At 51.1% G+C, this 18,117-nt stretch overlaps 1 protein-coding gene across 1 annotated transcript in view; it reads left to right on the plus strand.

Moving 5' to 3' along the window:
* ITIH6 (inter-alpha-trypsin inhibitor heavy chain family member 6) overlaps positions 1-18,117 on the plus strand; it is a 34,162-nt gene that overhangs the window by 8,712 nt on the left and 7,333 nt on the right. The window contains exons 3-9 of the mRNA XM_058658724.1: positions 3,413-3,523; positions 4,375-4,622; positions 5,790-5,870; positions 6,981-7,150; positions 9,209-9,325; positions 14,807-14,978; positions 16,028-18,085. Coding sequence (XP_058514707.1) covers positions 3,413-3,523; positions 4,375-4,622; positions 5,790-5,870; positions 6,981-7,150; positions 9,209-9,325; positions 14,807-14,978; positions 16,028-18,085 — 2,957 coding nt within the window. The remainder of the gene's footprint in view (positions 1-3,412; positions 3,524-4,374; positions 4,623-5,789; positions 5,871-6,980; positions 7,151-9,208; positions 9,326-14,806; positions 14,979-16,027; positions 18,086-18,117) is intronic.

Below are 18,117 nucleotides of genomic sequence, written 5' to 3' on the forward strand. Positions count from 1 at the left end.
AGTGGACTGGGAGGGGACAGGAAGAACTTCAAAGCTCACAGCTGAGCAAGAAAATGGGGGCGCAGCCCACTGAGGGATACGTCAGGCTACAGCAGGACACGGGCGGTGGGCCGTGAGCCATCACGAGAGGGAGAGACGAGCTGACTACGGAGATCAGGAAGAGAAGAGACGCTGCCTGCCTCTATTGGACTTGTCCAACATGCTAGATGACAGTACCTCTGCACAGGTGACGAACAAAGGAAGCTGAAGAGAACTTTGATGGGATCTCATTCGCCTGGTTAACATCTGAGTATGAATCAGGAAAAGGCCTCTTGCTTTGGTAGAACTCAGATGTAACAGGTTAGTGAGGCCCGCTCAGGCTGAACCTCTACCCTCAGTCAGCCTCCTTTTCCAGGATTCATGTTGGAAGGAGGTTGTTGTGCAGTGACCAACACGTGCAGCCTGAGAGAGCAGCCCTGGGGCCTATAGCATGCTGGGAAGAACCTGCTGGCATTGTCCTAAAGAGTGGGTACTTGGGAGGAGGTGATGGATGTGGAGTGAGGGTGGGTAGTTCAGAGGAGAGGAATTCAGGTAATCAAGGAGGGCTTCCTGGAAGCAGACTTTCCAGACGGGTAAAAATGTGAAGAAACCAAGATCATTGTGCATAGTTGCGGGAACACAGAGAAACAAGCAGGCATGTGTCTGGGGGTATGGGGGCTAACCAGAGAGGTGGACGGTCAGATGATTCAAGGGCCAAGCAGTTCGACAGAATTTAGATTCTTGCTTCAAAAGAAAAAAACACCAAAAGAATTTTTTAAAAAAATTAAGAAAAGCAGGCTGGAGGAAATGTTCTTGGGCAGACTCTGTGGAAAGTATGCTGGCTGGAGGCAGCACACACAGAGGCCCCAGTGTGTGCTGCCAGAGCAGCTCCACCCTCCCCCCAAGCCCCCCAGGAGACCTTGGGGCCCTGCCAGCTCGGCCCACCCCACACTAGCCTAGGCCAGCAACACTGCTTCAGCTGTCTAGAAACACTTCTCTCCTAAGTGGTCCCTTCGGATGGCTGCAGCTCCTTCCCCGGTGTTCCTGGAAGCTGCTCAAGTCATTTTCTTGGTATTTGTGCCTCAGTGACTCCATTTGTAAAATGGACACTATTGCATTTGCCTCCCACAGAGCTACCTCGATGTTCTTCAGACAGTTCCGACCCATTGCTCATCTTGACAAGACTGAGCCATAGCTCCCCATTCTGTCATCACAAATTCCCGCTGAAAGCCGGTTGGTTCCTTGTCCTATCCACGTGGTCCCCACGCCTCTCGTTGCTGCCAACTCTCTTCCCTTGTTCTTTGAAGCACGCTGTGTGTTCCCGCTATCTGTTCTGGATACCCAGGCCAAAACTAATCGTTGAGTGCCTATTGCATTCTAGGCCACATTCCACCTACTTAGCATATAGCAGGAAATAAAACAGGTGAGATCCCTGCCCTCGAAGTAGCTCGGTAGAGAAGACAGTCATGGGGAAAAAACAATCACATATATCCGTGCCACTCTGAATAAGAAGTGTTACAGACAAGGGCTCTTGCTGTGTGCAAGTAAAGCTACCACCTGGGGTACTGACTTCCCGTAGGGGTGTTGGTTGGAGTCCCGGCTGCTCCACTTCTGATCCAGCTCCCTGTTAATGGCCTGAGAAAGAAAGCAGAGGATGGCTCATGTGTTTGGGTGACCCATATGGGAGACCCAGATGAAGCTCCTGGCTCCTGGTTCTTGGCTCTGGCCTCGTCAAAACCCCGTCATTGTGCTCATCTGGGGAGTGAACCGGCAGATGGAGGGTCTCTCTCTGTCTTGGTAATTGTGACTTGCAAATACAGATATGAAAAAAATTACTACAAATAGAAAATAGAGTCAAGGAAATAGTGTGTGTTGGTAGGGGAAGGTGTTATTTTAGAGTGAATGACAGGAAGGGTAAGAGGAGGGTAAGTGACCATGAGCCGGCTTTCACTTCGGTTTTACTCTGAGTCAAGATGGATGCGACAGAGTGTTTTGAGCTAACAGAATAGCTGAGACTGCTGGGAGAACAGACTCCAAGGCAGCAGGGATTTTTAAAAGGGAGGCCACTTATTCAAGCCAGAGATGGTGGTAGTTTGGGCCAGGGCAATCATTGTAGGCGTGGTGAGAAGTGGTCACATTGTGGATGTATTCTAAAGATAGAGCCAAAAATTCCTGATGGATTGGATGGGGAGTGTGAGAGAAAGAGGGGAGTCAAGCATGACTCTAAGGATTATTAAGCCAAACAACTACTTCCTGAGATAAGGAAGATCAGGGGTGGAGCAATGGAGATGGGGAGATACTTGGAGCTCCATTCTGAGCATGTGAAGCTTGAGGTGCCTATGGAGCATTCTAGAGTGCAGATGCCAGGGTAATCAACTGGATATATGGGCCTGGAGTTCAGGGGGCAGATCCACATTGGTGATATGGCTTTGAGACTCGTGTGTGTGCGTGGTATTTCAGGCCATGAGGCTAAATGACATCAACAAGAGAGTGAAGAACAGAGGAGGGGAAGGGAGGGCAGGGAGGGGAAGACAAGGGAGGGAAGGAAAGGTTAAGAACAGATTGTTGGAGTGTTCCAAAGATTTAGAAGTCAGGAAGAGAAGGGGCCAACAGAGGAGACTGGGAAGGCCTGGCCAGTGAGGATTATTTATCCATATCCTCCCTGTCTTTCAGGCCCAGTTCCAAAGCCACGTTCTCTAGGACACTTTCTTGAATGCAGGCAAAAGTATTCTCTCTCTTCTTTGAACGCCCTTCCACTTTATTATCTGCCTTACAAAAATGAGCAAAACAAGGACAGGCAAGTCTGTTTGTTACCCATCAGCCTCTAAGATCCCTGAGGACAAGTCCCCCCTCCCTCCCTAGCCAGGCCCAGAAGACTTTGCAGCAATTTACACAATACTTTCACAATTTACACTGCCTGTACTCCCCACACACACCACATAATTTATGAAATCTGTTTCTCAAAAAATATATATGTATTTCATAAGATTATCTCAGGCTTATGCTAAGCAACAGTATCTGTGGTTTCATGGGTTCAATGTACTAGCTATATTTTAAAATAAACATTGCAGTAACACCCTCCAACATATTTTGTGTGCCAAAAGGTGGAATCTGTTCAATAGTCTGAGAAACATAATGTTGGAACACACGCTTCTCCATATGCTGTGTGGCCTCTGTTTCTTCACTGATAGCTCCTTCACCCCGTTTTATCTCCCTCTCCTCTCCCTTTCTTGTTCAGGATTTATGACACCATTTTGTTCATTCTTTTACCTCATTCCTATGCTCCACTTTGTCCACTTGACCCATCCCCGTCCTTCCTCTCCTTTCTGACTTCAACCATTTCTATGTTTTTCCCCCCTGATTCAGCTTTCTCTTCTTTTTCTTATCCTGTCAGGACTATCAACAATAAAGTGTACATTGCAGAAGTCAAAGAGAAGAACCAGGCCAAGAAAATCTATGAGGAAGCCCACGGGCAGGGAAAGACAGCTGCCCACGTAGGCATCAGGTAAGCCCCTGTGCGGTCTGCAGCATGACTCAATCAGCTGAACGACAGGGAAGACACGTATTCACTCTGATTCTCAGTCTGCCCATCTACAAATGGGCACAATGATCTCTCCTTCATAAAATCGATGGAAATGATGGGAGTTACTGATTGTGAAAGTCCGTAAGAGACTAGGTGTTCAATACATGGGAGTTGACTTCCTTATTTCTACTTTTCCCCCTTACTAGAAGGGTGCAGCTTCTTTAAGAACTAGCACCTTTTGGGAAGGTTGCATGAGCATGAAAGTTTTCTAAACTGAATCCTCTTTGCTCACGGTGTTCGATTCAGCTGGCACGAACGCATTGTCCTCTTTTGAGTGTTTTCTCACAGCTTCCAAGAGTGTTTCATCAAGCAGGAAAACTTTAGATTTGGCGACTGCAACCTAAAGAGTTGCTGCCATCAAAACAAGCTTGTTCCAGTACATGGGGGCGGGCCGGGTCTGCGAGACTGTTTGGAGGGGAAGAGGCACTGTGCACAAATTGCAAATTCTTTCTACAAAACGACTCATCGGTCCATAAATTGTTCCTCTCAAGACTCTGTTTTTCCCAGACTGACTTTTCCTCAGGGTGAACTGCCTGGGATCATTTTGCAGGCAGAATATTTAGAAGGACAAATGAGGGAGGGGCAGAAATTGAAGAGAAAGATGAAGAGATGGTTGGCTTGGGGCCAGGGACTTAGTTGAAGTACACTGTTCAGGTCTCTGGGGACCAAGATGGGGATGGAGGGGGTCAGTCGAACACGGACACCCAACAACAACTGCTCAACTCCTCAGGGGCTCCCCTCCGTAAGCCACCTGCTTCCTTTTCCTTATGCAGGCACCGGGAATCAGAAAAGTTCCGCATCTCCACCAGCCTGGCAGCGGGCACACAGGTGACTTTTGCCTTGGCCTATGAGGAACTGCTACGGCGACAACAAGGCCAGTACCAGCTGGTGCTGAACCTGCAGCCTGGCCAAGCAGTACCCAGACTGAGTGTGGAAGTCACAGTGTCGGAAAGGACGGGCATCACCTATGTGCAAGTACCACCACTAAGGAGCAGTCACCTGAGCACCAAGGATGACTCACGTATGTGCCACCACAGGGGCCTTCCTGAAATGACAACCAATCCCTCTCAGATGTCCTTCCCTCCAGGGCCACTTCTGCCCTGAGCTCCCTTGCCAGTTCCTTTGCAAGGCAGGGGGAGGTGAAGATACAAATTGGGTATAGTTTTGACTTGCTTTTTGCAGACTAATGACAGCGAACACGGGACAAATGTCTCAGAGTCTAGATGACTCCTATTAATAAATACCAACAGTGGGGAAGGGGGTGTTGGATGGGCTTCGAAAATGTTCTAGCAGAGAGGAGAACTGCAAAGGCCATTATTCCACTGGACTCTGCTTTGCCAGAGACACAATATGAGAAAGTTCCACGTGCCTGGCAACCTTGACCAGGCCCATGGAGTAGAGAGGTAGTCTGCCCACCAGGCTGACATCTAGTACATCCCATTTAAGGCAGAGCTGGTGACACCAGCATTGCTACATGAGCTGTGAAGTGATGGAGGTGGTGGTACACCCAGGAAGACACATGCTAAACCAGTGGAGGGAACTACAGTCGCAGCCAGGGAACATAATCACTAAGTAGGGACCACACCTCATCTGAGAGGTGGTGGGTGAGCAAGAGGGCAGCTCCAGCTCCCGCAGCCGCTCATACCAGCCTTCAGGCAAGGAGGGCTGGCCAGTGGCACCCTGGGATAGCAGAGGGCAGGGGGTGGACACGCTGCAGGCAGACAGAAACATGGAGTGCCTTTACATCCCAGCTGCGGTGAAACCCCACCAGAGAAACTGCACTGCTCTGTGTCCTTGGCCCCTTCTGCGCTGGGGGAGGTGCCAGCCATGGCCCAAAGCCAAGGTGGGAATGTGAGAAAAGCCCTCCCTCCTGATGTCTGGGTGCATGGTGAGGCAGCTTGCAAGATAAGCAGCCTGCACAGCCTCAGGGAGCACACAGGCAGCCCAGTATGATTCCCAGGCTCCACCGCATATGAAACACATGGGTTCAGGGGCAGGGTGACAAGGAGCCACAGTGTCCAAGAATAAGGATGAGGAAACTGAGGCTAAGAGAGGGAAAGTGCCTGGGAGAGGTCTCCAACAGCCAAGATGCTAGGGGGGACCTGGACCCTTGGGGTCCCCCAGAGCCTCACAGCCTGCACAGGAGCCCCAGCTATAAATGGCAGTGCCCTCCCCCTTCTCCTTAAAGGTCCCAGCCAAGGGAGAACCAATCCTGTGGGGACAGAGCAGAACAAAGAGCCCGAGGAGGAAGGAAATGAGGGGAATGGATGTGAGCAGGCGCCTCTGCGAGTCTGGGGGCTCCTGTGCCCCTCGGCTTCCTGACAGCTGGGGCAGGAAGGAGGGGAGCAGGAGCCCCCAGTTTCCCCTGCCAGGAGAAAAGAGGCACAGAGACGCTTGTAAAAGGACATTTGTCTCTCACTCAATTCCAGCACAGTTGCTCTTGTGGCCGGCTCAGCAAACATCCGGGACCAGAAAGTCACCACTGATGTCACGAGCGGCTCAGAGGCTTGTTGCCACACGTGATTGTGAGAGTTGGGGAGAAAGCTCCTGAAACCCTATCCCAGAGGAGAGGCTCGCTGGGCTGCTGTTTCCCACAGCTGAGAGGGGTGGGAGGACACCCAGGCCCTGTTGGACACACAGGCCACTGCCCTGTGGGGGCAGCCCCAGGCCCTGTCAGCCCACGGGTCCCTGACACACAGGCCGCTGCCCTGTGGGGGCAGCCCCAGGCCCTGTCTGTCCCCATACACAGTTTACTGCACTAGGCTCTGTCATCTACCCCTGTCCAATAAACAATACTTTCCCGTGGGGGCAGCCCTAGGCTGTCTTCTGTTTATTCACCAAACAGAGAATGCTACCTCAGGCCCTGTTTTCTGTCCCTGTCTAAAACATAGTCCAGAGTCAGGTACAGTAGGGGAGACCCTGGCAGCCATTCTTCTTCCTAGAAAAAGAGTATGCTGCCCTGTGAGAGCAGCTCTCCGCCCTCTTGTCTGTCTTGCTGCATAGCCCGCTGCCCTGCGGAAGCAGCCTCAGGTCCCACTGTGGTTGGGCACAGACCCGGCTGCAGCATATGGGACAGGTTGAGCAGGAGGGGGACAGGGAGAGCTTGGCAGTGAGCTCAGGCTGCCAGGGGCTGGGAGTAGAGCGTGGGGCTGGGTCAGCCCGGGTGGACTTGGTGGAGGAGGCAGAGCAGGAGCTGGCTGCAGGACTGAGAGAGGATCTGGGCATGCGCTGGGCAGGAGGCAGTGGGCAGCAGCAGGCCCAGGAGCAGCAGGAGGTGTGAGGGGTGCGACCTGTCAGTGAGCCCTGGTGCTGCCCTTGGTTGTTCCTGCCCCAGCTGTGCTGTCTGCTGAGCCCTCCCTGCTGCCATATCCCCCTACAGGCCAGGCTGACTCGCCCCCGTCGACGCGGGTAGAGAGGGGCCAGACCTGTGTCCGAGTCACCTTCTGCCCGACGTTGCAAGAGCAGGCTGCCTTCTCCAGCGCAGGCCTCGTGGCCGACTTCGTGGTCCAGTATGATGTGGCCATGGAGGCTGTCGTGGGCGACGTGCAGGTGAGGGGCCCCGGGCGGTGGACGGAACGTGTGTGATAGGGTACCATGGGCTGCAAGAGGATCTGTCTGGAGGATGCTGAGGGTTGGACGTCCTCAGGACAGACAGTGTGAAGGTTTGGGCTGCCAGGTCCAGAGGCCCATGAGCATGCAGCCATTAGACGTGACAGAAGGGAAGATTATGCTGCCATGAGACTTCAGGGGCCCCTACAGGAAATGCAGCCCCATTGCCTCCACTGAGTTCCCCCAGCATGCTCTCCCAGCCCACATCGTGAGCTGCCCCACAGTGGGACGCACATAAGCATTGTGACAGGGAGACAGCGGCCAAAGATCCGGACATCCTGGGGGCCCTGGCTGAGCAGCGGCCTAGCGGAAGCTGCATCCCTGTGGGAGAGTCCCAGGGAAGGGGCCTCTGCAAGAAAGCGGGAAGTGGCTATCAACTGGGAAATACGTCAGGGGGTCGGGTCCGCAGAGACTCAGAATCCACCCATGGAGCTCGCAGACTCAGTTCAAGTCCTAGCTGGCTCCAGGGTTCAAGAGACAGGCGTGGCCCTGAGGCTGGGCTGCTGAACGTCCTGGAGGCTGCCAGCCGACTGCTGCGCAAGCCACCAAGCCTGGGGCCCAACTCCTGTGCCAGGAGCCTGCTGGTGAGAAGTTTCAGGGGCTCGGGTAGACGAGGTTTTGTGGGTGGAAGCAGAGTTCTCTGTCTTTCCATGGAAGTGAAAGGCGGGTGGGTGCAGGCTGGGGCATAAGGCGCAGTGACGCTGGTACTGACACAGAGAAGGGCCAGGCTGGGGTGCCAGGGCCAGAGCAGTGTGTGTGGACTCCAGCAGAGGCAGTAGGCATCTGGGATGTGGCTCCTGTGGCAGGGAGGGCTGCAGAGAGCAGATGTGCATACCGTGAGGCCCCCATCTTCTCCCAGCGAGCAGGGGTGTGTGGATTGGGGTGCGTGGGGAGAGGCCCTTGAGAGGGGGGTGGGCAGGGTCCTTCTCTGTGGTCATGGGATGGAGCGTGAGAGACGGGCAGTGAGGGCAGCATCGGGGGCAGCTGGGCAGGACTCGCAGTAGAGCCAGCTGCCAGGTGTGGGAGGCAGGCAGGAGGCCAGCTGCTTGTGTGCTTGGCTCAGGCGGGGGCAGGGGGCATGACGCAGTCTCGGGAAAGGTTATCCGTGGCTGGATTAAGTGGGGATGGGAGCTGCACCTGTGTGTCTGCATTAATTGAGGTCTGGCGGGGCAGAAAGGAGCACGCTGTCCTCTTTTTGCCCATGAGACTGGGAGAGGCGAAATCCAGGCATGTGTTCAGCGAGAGCCTGCGGGGCACGGGGTGGCCAGGCCTGTCTCCCTGGGCAGAGGCTGCATGTGGCGGCGGGGGACACAGACCCCCGCGTCCCTGGCTGAGCTGCCAGTGGTGTGAGGGGCTCTGGCAGCCGGCCCTCCCCTCAGCTACCCCAGCCCCCAGGCTGTGCAGAGGCAGAGATGGAGTGGAGGGAGGGATCAGAGCCAATCCTGTCCAGGGCAGCCCAAGGCATCTGTACCTGGTGCAACCAATCCCCTCTGAACAGACAGCACGCTCAGCTGCTGCTGCCGCCTCCCCTGCCTGCTCTGCCCAGCAACAGCAGAAAGCAGGTTCCAGGAGAGAGGCCCTGTGTGTTCCCAGCCCCTGGCAGCAGAGAGCGGGGGGCCCCCCGGCTCCCCCTAGCCAGGGAGGTTAAAACAATACTTATGGTGCCTGGAGTCCAGGCACAGCGTCCCCAGGGACCCTCGAGCCTGCGCAAGCCCAGCTCTCTCACGGACGGGAACTCACATGCTGCCCAGATCCTGACCCCTGGAGGCCCAAGCCCCCTCCACTCTCACTCCCTCCCAGCCCTGGGCCAGCGCTGGGCTGAGGGTCTCCCTCACACACTCCAGGGGCCCGGGGCTGGTGCAGGAGGTGGGACCACAAGCAAGAACAGGCCTGTGTCTGCTTCAGCAGACACTGAGACGGGCCGCAGGTTCAGGCGGGGGAGTGAGGGCGGCGTGGCCTTGACTGGCTAGCCTTCCTGCTTTCCTTCTCTCCGTCCAGATCTATGACGGCTACTTTATTCACTACTTTGCGCCCCGAGGCCTCCCACCCGTGGAGAAGAACGTGGTGTTTGTGATTGACGTCAGTGGCTCCATGTTTGGGACCAAGATGAAGCAGGTAACGAGGACCCGGGGACCTTGCTGTTCCTGTCTTAGCAGGCCCTGCCGGCCAGAGGCTGGGACAGTGGAGGCCTGGGGCCAGAGGTCCCCCTCGATCTGATGGGCATGGCTCCACTTTGGGGGCCGGTGCCCATGGGACAGGACCTCATGTGCCTGGAGCCTTTGATGCATTGCTCTACGGGGCCTGGCGTCCTCAGGACCCTCCACCATGCAGCCCAGGGCATGGAAAGTCCTGAGATGAGAGATATCGCTGCTGGAGACTCACACGCCCTCATTCTCCTAACATCACACAACCCCGGGTCAGAGACTCTGATCTTATCGGAGACCTAGATCCCTTGCCTTCGGCCACTGTCTCTCTCACAGACTGCTGTGACAGGCGCTGGCATGACGGGTCAGAAGCCCTAGGGTGCTGAGACCACATGCTTTTCTCCTTAGAGCACCTTTCCAAGGCTCCCTCAAAGCAGAACAGGGCACACCGCATGCCATAGGGACTTTGATGACTGAGCCTGAGCCCTAAGGAACACGGCAGACCCTAGCCCTGGGGACAGTGTCTAAATGTCAGGGGTCAGCATCCCCTTGTGCCGGACAGCTTCCAGCCTAAGCTAGGCTGAGTCCTGCTCAACCAGAGACTGACTGCCCGCTGTGGCCTGGGCACTGCCCAGCTGCTGCTGCTTCGGCTGCAGGGTCAGGGAGCACACTCCCCAGCCGCAGGGGCAGAGGCTGAGGAGGCTGGGGAGTGCACTGAGCAGGGCCACGGTGGTCCTTGGGCTGAGTCCTAATTATAGAGTTCCCACTGCTTTCTCTCCCCTCACACTTCAATCCCTTATCTACAGTTGCCGTGCCATAGCTGGAGTCAGCGCGGACAGAACGCAGAGCTGACGATGCCAGTTAAGACAACTGCTCTCCCAAAGCCCGTGACTCTCGGGGAGACAGAACACAGCATCTGCTAGTCCTTGTAGTCCCTGACACTTGCAAGTCCTGCAGGTGACCAGCACAGCCTTTCCCCCTCGCCTGGAGCAGGGAAGAGCTCCCTGGTGCATCCCCTTGCCTTGAGGTGCCCCTCTGGGCCTCACCTCTGCTTGTCCCGTAAACCAGGAGCATGGCAAAGGCAGAAGAGCTGAGAGAGAGGAAGCAACATCAGAATGAGACTCATATATCAGAGGTGTTGGCAGAATCACATCAGGAATTGTTGAAAGGGGGCTTTTAAAGAAAGATTTGTTTAGTTTGGGTTTTATTGTCATCATTTTCCATGATGCAGTTCTATTTGTTTATTTTGAAAGTCAGAATTCCAGAGTAGGAGTGGTGGCAGTTGGAGGGATGAGTGAGAGAGAAAGAGAGAGAGAGGAGAGAGAGAGAGAGTGAGAGAGAGAGAGAGAGAGAGAGAGAGAAAGAGAGAGAGAGCGAGCGAGCTCTTCCCTCTGCTGGTTCCCTCCGCAGTTGGTTATAGCAGCCAAGGCTGGGCCAGGCTGATGCCAGGCACTTCACCCAGGTCTCCCATGTGAGTTCAGGGCCCTAGTGCTTGAACGTGTTCTACTACTTGCCCAGGTTCATCTGCAGAGTTCTGGATTAGAAGTGGAACATCTGGGACATGAGCTGCCCGTATGGAATGCCTCTTTTGCAACCGGCAGCTTATTCACTATGTCACAATGCCAGCCCCCAGACCATGATTTTTCTCCAAGTATGGCTTGTATGCCAAGTGCTGTGATGGAAACAAGGGCCATGCAGGTAATACAGGCAGATTAGGAAGCCCTAGGAAAATCTCAAGGAATGCTCACATCACAAACAGCGTATGAGGAATGTCTTTGTGAGCGCTTCAGTGTCTGGGCACGGCCAAGACAAGAATCAGTGGATTTGGAAATATGTGACTAGAAATCTCCCAAAGTGGAGACAAAGGGAAAACAGAAGGTAGCCAACGCCCTGGGAATGTTTGTGGTTTCCAGAAAGGTGTACCATGTGTCCTAGGTGAATGGCAGACGCAGCAGAATCCAGCAAGGTAGACTTGAGTTGATAATGGATATACTTTTCCCAAGATGAATAAATGGTGTGCACCAAACCACACGTCCAGGAGGCCATTCCCCAACAGGATAACAGCACAAACCCACAGCTGGGTGTAGTGTTTCCAATGTGTAGTCTGTCCTGGAGAAAGTCTTCCGTAGAGGGCAGAGGACATCCCAGCTCAGCTCCACCAGGAGGCTCTGACTTCTGTTGGGAAAGCAAGGAAGCAAGAGAGTAGAGGCAAGTAGTCCAAGTGTGGCAGGAGCAACCTCGCTAGCTTGGAAGTCTGTGCGTCCAAAGCATCCTTCCACAGTCAAGGGGAGATGAAGGGTTCCAGAGACAAAGAGAACCTGAGGAACTGTCGCTCAGAGAGTGCTTTGCAACATGTGACAAATGTCCTGCAGGCCGTGGGAAATGTCCTATGCTAGACACCATGAGCTTCCTTGAGGACAGTGAAGGGTGTTAGGTGAAATAGCTGATGGTAAAATGGAATATCGTTGTTTTCTTCTTTTGTGATCTAACAGATACAGCATCACATCATAACAACATCAATGTAAGCACCGAATATAAATGATATGCAAATAAAGTTAATAGCAGTTTTTCTGAATGAGAGGATTCTTAGAAATGTACTACAAAGCCTGTTTACTTGGATTTAAACTGTTACAGTTATTGGAAAACTGACTTCTGTTACTTTTCAGCACATCCTGCAAACTCTATGGCCAACCCTTAACGTTTTTCTCTAATTGTAATATATGTTGTAATGGATGATAGAAAATGAAATTATACAACGTGCCTCCAATTAACATTTAAAAAGAAAATGAATGGAAGAAAAAGATATAAAACTATAGATTTAGGGTCATGAATAGAAAAATGTTGCACACATAGCAAATATTAATCCAGTTTTACTAATAATCACTATGAAGATAAACATTTTTAACACGCTAAAGTACAGAGACTGTCAGTGTGGATAAGAAAACAAGAGTACGTTTATATAAAAAATCTGGGTCCAATATAAATCTGCAGAAGGATCAAGATGAAGGGATAAATATGTGTGATGCTAACTCAAGTCAAAATAACCTTTGGGTAGCTGTAATAATTTCAGATAAAACAGCCATTAAAGCTGGGTGGCTATCAAGTACAAATTAGTGCATTTTATTCTTTTTAGAGGCTGAGTTCTCCAACATAAGTAATCCTTAAAGTGCATGCGCCAAATAACAGCACCAAAATTACTTGTGGTGAAAAGTGGTAGAACTCAAAGAAGAAATAGTTTAATTCAACATTCTACTGGAGACTTCACCACCCCTTTAATAGTAATTGGTGGATACAGCAGGTAAAAACTTTTTAAAGAAGTAGTTGAACCAAACAACACAATCAATCAACTGGATCTAGCTGACATTTCAAGAGAACTTCATCCAACAACAGCAGAGTATGCATTCTTCCCCGGCTAACATGGAGCATTTAACAAGATAGAGCACATTATATGCCATACAATATGTTTTAACAGCTCTAACGAGTGCAAATCAGAAAAAAGTATTCTCTCTGACCAAATAAAATTAGAGAGGAATAACAGAAATATAGCTTGGAACTCTCAAAATAGTGGGAAACTGAATAAAACATGTCAAAAAAATATATGTGCCAGTTCGACAAGAGGTTCAAACTTCCGGTGCCCTCACCGACCCCTCCTTGGCACTTCACTTTTCCACTTCTATTCGCAGCAAGACCACCCTCCTAAGCCTCACCCCTCCCAGGGGAAGTAAGTGTATTGTGCTAGCTCCCTATTTCCGAATATTTGACCTCTCCCCTGAACCATTTTATGGCAGAAAAGACTCACAAATGTTCACAGTCCATCCTGTGAGTTTAACAGGTAGGGAAAGTGAGTCTCAAATGTCCTTCCTTAGGTATCTGAAACACATACCTATATGAGAGGTTGAAAACATAAAATTATATTCAGGATCACTAGGCTTAACACATCCAAAATATTAATTTGAATCTCTACTCTGTCAGTGACTGTCTATGAGCCTCATCTGTGACATCTCTTTAAGCTTTGGTGTCAGCACATGTAAAATAAAGATAGTATTAGTACCTTCTTTTTTGCGTTGTTGTGAGGATTAGATGTGTTAATGCATCTGAAATATGTAGCACAGTGCCTAAAATACAGCAAATGTAGTACATGGGTCATAATTCTTAAGTATACCCTATTCCCCGAGCTTCCTATGTACCTAGTCTTATACCTCTGTTGTCTAGGGAAGGATGACAAGATGAGGCAGAAAATTCTTTTTAAATTTTGTTTACTTTTTGTCTTAAAGAGTTACAGAGAGAGAGAGAAGGAGAAACAGAGAGACAGCTGTTCCATCTGCTGATTCACTCCACCAAAAGGCTGCAACGGCCAAATATAAGCTGATTCGAAGCTGGAGCCAGGAGCTTCTTCTGGATCTCCCACATGGGTGCAGGGGCCCAAGAACTTGTGCCATCCTCTGCTCTTTCTCAGAGCACAAGCAGAAAGCTGAATAGCAGGTGGAGCAGCTGGCACACGAACCTGCGCCCGTATGGGATCCCAGCACTAGCAGGTAGAGGATTTCTTTGCTGTGCCACTGCACCAGCCCCTGGCAGCAGATAATTCTAAAGCCTATTATCAGAGATGCCTGATACCAGCATACAGAATGAAAATATCCCATATTAGATGATCAGCAAGCAGTCTGGGACAGGAATATCGGAACCAGAATGGTGTAGGTAGGCAGTGCAAAGAAAAATTTTCAAGAGAATGAGCAACTGAAAGAACAGTGAAGATGTGAATAAATAAAGGCAAAATGGCACAATTAAAGCTAAGTTATGGAGGGGACATGGAATCTGGGTTATCTAAGAACTGGTTAAGACTGGTCTGAAGGAGATAGTGGGGGAGGCACATGGGCAGAGTAGAGCAGAACCAAAGTGCGCAGTCATTGAAAAGAAGCTATAACATCCTGCATTCCTAAAGCTCTTAAATTTCAGTGTCCTGAAATCATTGATTCCTGTCTCAGAAGGCCTAGGGAATCACAGAATACATGAATTTTAAGCCTCTAAAAATACAGAACTTGAGCCTTGTAGACAGCTTTGTCCAACAGAACCTTTGTAACGATAGAAATATTCTAAAATTTCCTGCTGCCTAATATGATAGACACTGGCCACAATGTGGTCATTAAACACTCAAAGGGTAGATACTGCAGGTGGAGAGCTGGGTTTTTATTTCTTTCATTTTAACTAATGGGTAGTTAAATTTACCTAGCTACATATCGCTTGCAGGTCCCATATTGAACCACGCAGTTTTAGGCATTGGGTCTTAGAGCTGATAGAGAATTTTGATCTGAGAATTATACATTCACAGATTGCTGTAATCAGAAAGTCATAACACCATACAACATTTGGATGCTAGTGCCTGCAAAGAAAAAGGCATTCTCACAGAACTCAAGTCTTGTTTGATTCCTTTCACTTTATTGACATCCCGCAGACTAAAAAGGCCATGAACGTGATCCTCAGTGACCTACAAGCCAATGATTACTTCAACATCATCTCCTTTTCTGACACGGTTAGTGTCTGGAAAGCTGGAGGCTCAATTCAGGCCACCACTAAGAACGTGCTCAGTGCCAAGAACTACTTGGATCGCATGGAAGCTGAAGGCTGTAAGTGTTCAATCGACCCGCTCCCTCCCTCTCCAAATGGACAGGCCTCGCTGCCATGGGAAATTTCTGAAGCCCTTTCTTTACTGTCTCGTCCTCCTCACTTCCCCCGTGTCTCAAATATCACTATTGATTCTTATAGAAACAGGAGGGAGTGTCAAAGTGCCCGTGGAAATGGAAAGTTATAAATTGACTTCTACACAGGGTCTCTTTTCATTCCGATGTCCACAAACACTGTTCTGTGTTCTCTTGCTATCTTCTTTTCCTGAAGATATGGAGATTTCTCAATGTATCTTTTTTTTTTTTTTAATATGATTGTGTCAACTTTACTGTTTTTTTTGGTTTGTTTTTTTTTTAAGATTTATTTTTTTATTTTATTTTTATTACAAAGTCAGATATACTGAGAGGAGGAGAGATAGAGAGGAGGTGGAGCCGCCGGGATTAGAACCAGCGGCCACATGGGATCAAGGCGAGGACCTTAGCCACTAGGCCACGCTGCCGAGCCCTCAATGTATCTTAAGGTGGATTCTCTTTGGATTGGGTTTCTCCTCTTTCAATAGGAAAACACGCAAAACTGGCTACCATGTTTTAAACTCAATAATCCAGATATTTATTTTCAAGCACTTGAGCAAACTGTGATCTTGATTTCTGGCTTTTGATGAATTCTTTCCTAGACCATGAGTGAAGTCTCCTCTGTCCACTGACTCCTATCAACTCAGCCCTTTTCCCACTGCAGCAAGCAGGTGGGGGATGCTATCCTTGGATAGTTGTCAGTCAGACTAGGAATGAAACCTCCACCCCCAGGAAACAGGCAAATAACAGTCTGAGGCAGGGAGCGATAAAGGCCAAGGACATGTGGGCCCCACTGTAAGATCTTAAGGAGTCTGGGTGGGAGTAAGACAGTTGGGAGGATAAGCAGCAGAAGCAGCCAGAGCAAAAATGAGACATGACACCTGTGAGGCTAGTGAGGGTTCCAGTGCGCCTGCCAGAGGGATGGGAGGGTAGATTGATGGGACCAGAGAAGATGGTCTCACAATCTGTTCCCCAATTAGGGACCGATATCAACGCAGCTCTGCTGGAAGCTGCTTCGGTGCTGCACCACAGCAGCCAGGAACCTGGGAGGGGCCCCCGTGTGGGCAGGATCCCTCTTATCATCTTCCTGACAGATGGAGAGCCCACAGCTGGTGTGACGACCCCCGGTAAGATCCTCTCCAATGTCCGCCAAGCACTGGGCCACAGAGTAGCCCTTTTCAGCTTGGCCTTTGGTGATGATGCTGACTTCCCACTGCTGCGTCGCCTGTCCCTGGAGAACCGAGGCATAGCCCGACGTATATTTGAGGACACTGATGCAGCCCTCCAGTTGCAGGGACTCTATGAGGAGATCTCCATGCCTCTGTTGGCAGACGTGCGTCTGGACTACCTGGGAGGCTTGGTTGGGGCCTCCCCTAGGGCTCTTTTTCCCAACTACTTTGGGGGTTCAGAGTTGGTGGTGGCAGGCCAAGTGCAGCCAGGTGAACAGGAACTTGGTATCCACCTGGCAGCCCGTGGCCATAAGGGTAAGCTTCTTGTGGCCCGCCACAGTGAAAGTGCCACCAATGGCAGCCAGAAAGCCTTCGGTTGCCCAGGACAACCAACTCCCAACGTGGCCCATTTCATCCGCCGCCTCTGGGCCTACGTCACCATTCGAGAGCTGTTGGAGGCACGCTTCCAAGCCAGGGACACCACTACTCGCCAGCTGCTAGCTGCCAAGGTCCTCAACCTGTCCCTTGAATACAACTTTGTCACACCTCTGACTTCATTGGTTATGGTGCAGCCCGGGGAGGACAGTGAGACCAAGGGACAGTATTCTACCACAGTTGGGTCAAGCACCATCATGCCTTCATCCAGCAACAGGCATAGCCAGGGAACAGGCACAGTTCAGTCAACTTTGGTGCCCAAGGTATTCACCAAATCAAGGTCTGCGAAACCAACTTCAACTATGACTGCCTCTACAAAGAAGATACCCACTGCCGAGGGGTTGGAGCCACTGAGTCACAACCCTGGTACTCTATCAACACCAGCACACCCAAAGTCCAAAACTCCAACGCAACAGGATTCTATCAGTTTTGCCCAGCCAACTCTCAGGATGAAAGCTGCTGCCTCTGCACCTTTAAATTCTGGGGCTTCGCTGCCTATGAAGCCCAGCATTCCAGCACCTCAGAATCCTGCCACTATATCACCCATGAATTCCAGGATGCAAGTCCCACCTCTGATTCCTGGCATCCCAGCACAGCCCAAAGCTGGCACGATGAAGCATTTTCCTCCCCTGCATTCCCAACCCAGTGCTCCATCACAACCAAAACCCAAACTCCCATCACACCCCCAGGTTGCAGTTCTCATACCGCAGTCCCCTAAAAGCCCGCCACAGCCCAGACCTGGGGTCTCCACACTTCAGATTCCCAAACCTCCATCACATATCAGACCTAAGGTCCCTCCTGCTCTCAAGAATCCAAATAACCTGCCACACCCCAAATCTGTGATTATTTCACCCAAGATCCCCCAAACCCCATCACTTTTTAATCCTAGTGTGCCACCTCACCAAACTTCCACAAGCTTATCATTTTCAAAACCTGGGTCTCCAACCTCTTACACACCCAAAGCCCCACTCCCTTTTAGTTCTGCCAGGCCCTGGCCCCCACCACTCCAGAACTTAAGCACATTCCAGAGCACAGTTTCAAGGTCCACAGTTCCTGGCACTACCGTGACCACCTCAGTCCTTGGAAAACCCCTCCCCACTCCCTTTACTGCTACTCTGCCCTCCCTGATGCCCACTGAAAGGCTCTGGCATCAACATGACCTGCTGGTGGAGTCTCAGAGCACCAGGAAGGTTCTGAGCCCTTCTGTGCCAGTAGTTCCAACAACAGGTCTACCTAACAGCTCCAGGCCTATGCCAGAAGGTAGTGCTCCAAACCTGCCAATCTTGCTGCCTTCCAGCACTCTCCCTGATGCCATCAATCTGCTCCTTCTCCCTGAGGAGCTAAAGTTGTTGTCCCAGTCCAAAGTGGAAGCCAAGTTCGTGGAGTCCTTGGACCCACCAGCTTTCTATACCTTCATCACTCCTGATGAAGATGGTGAGTGCTACTTGCAAGAGGCAAGCCACGGC

Source organism: Ochotona princeps, chromosome X (assembly GCF_030435755.1).
Source record: "Ochotona princeps isolate mOchPri1 chromosome X, mOchPri1.hap1, whole genome shotgun sequence".
NCBI lineage: Eukaryota > Metazoa > Chordata > Mammalia > Lagomorpha > Ochotonidae > Ochotona > Ochotona princeps.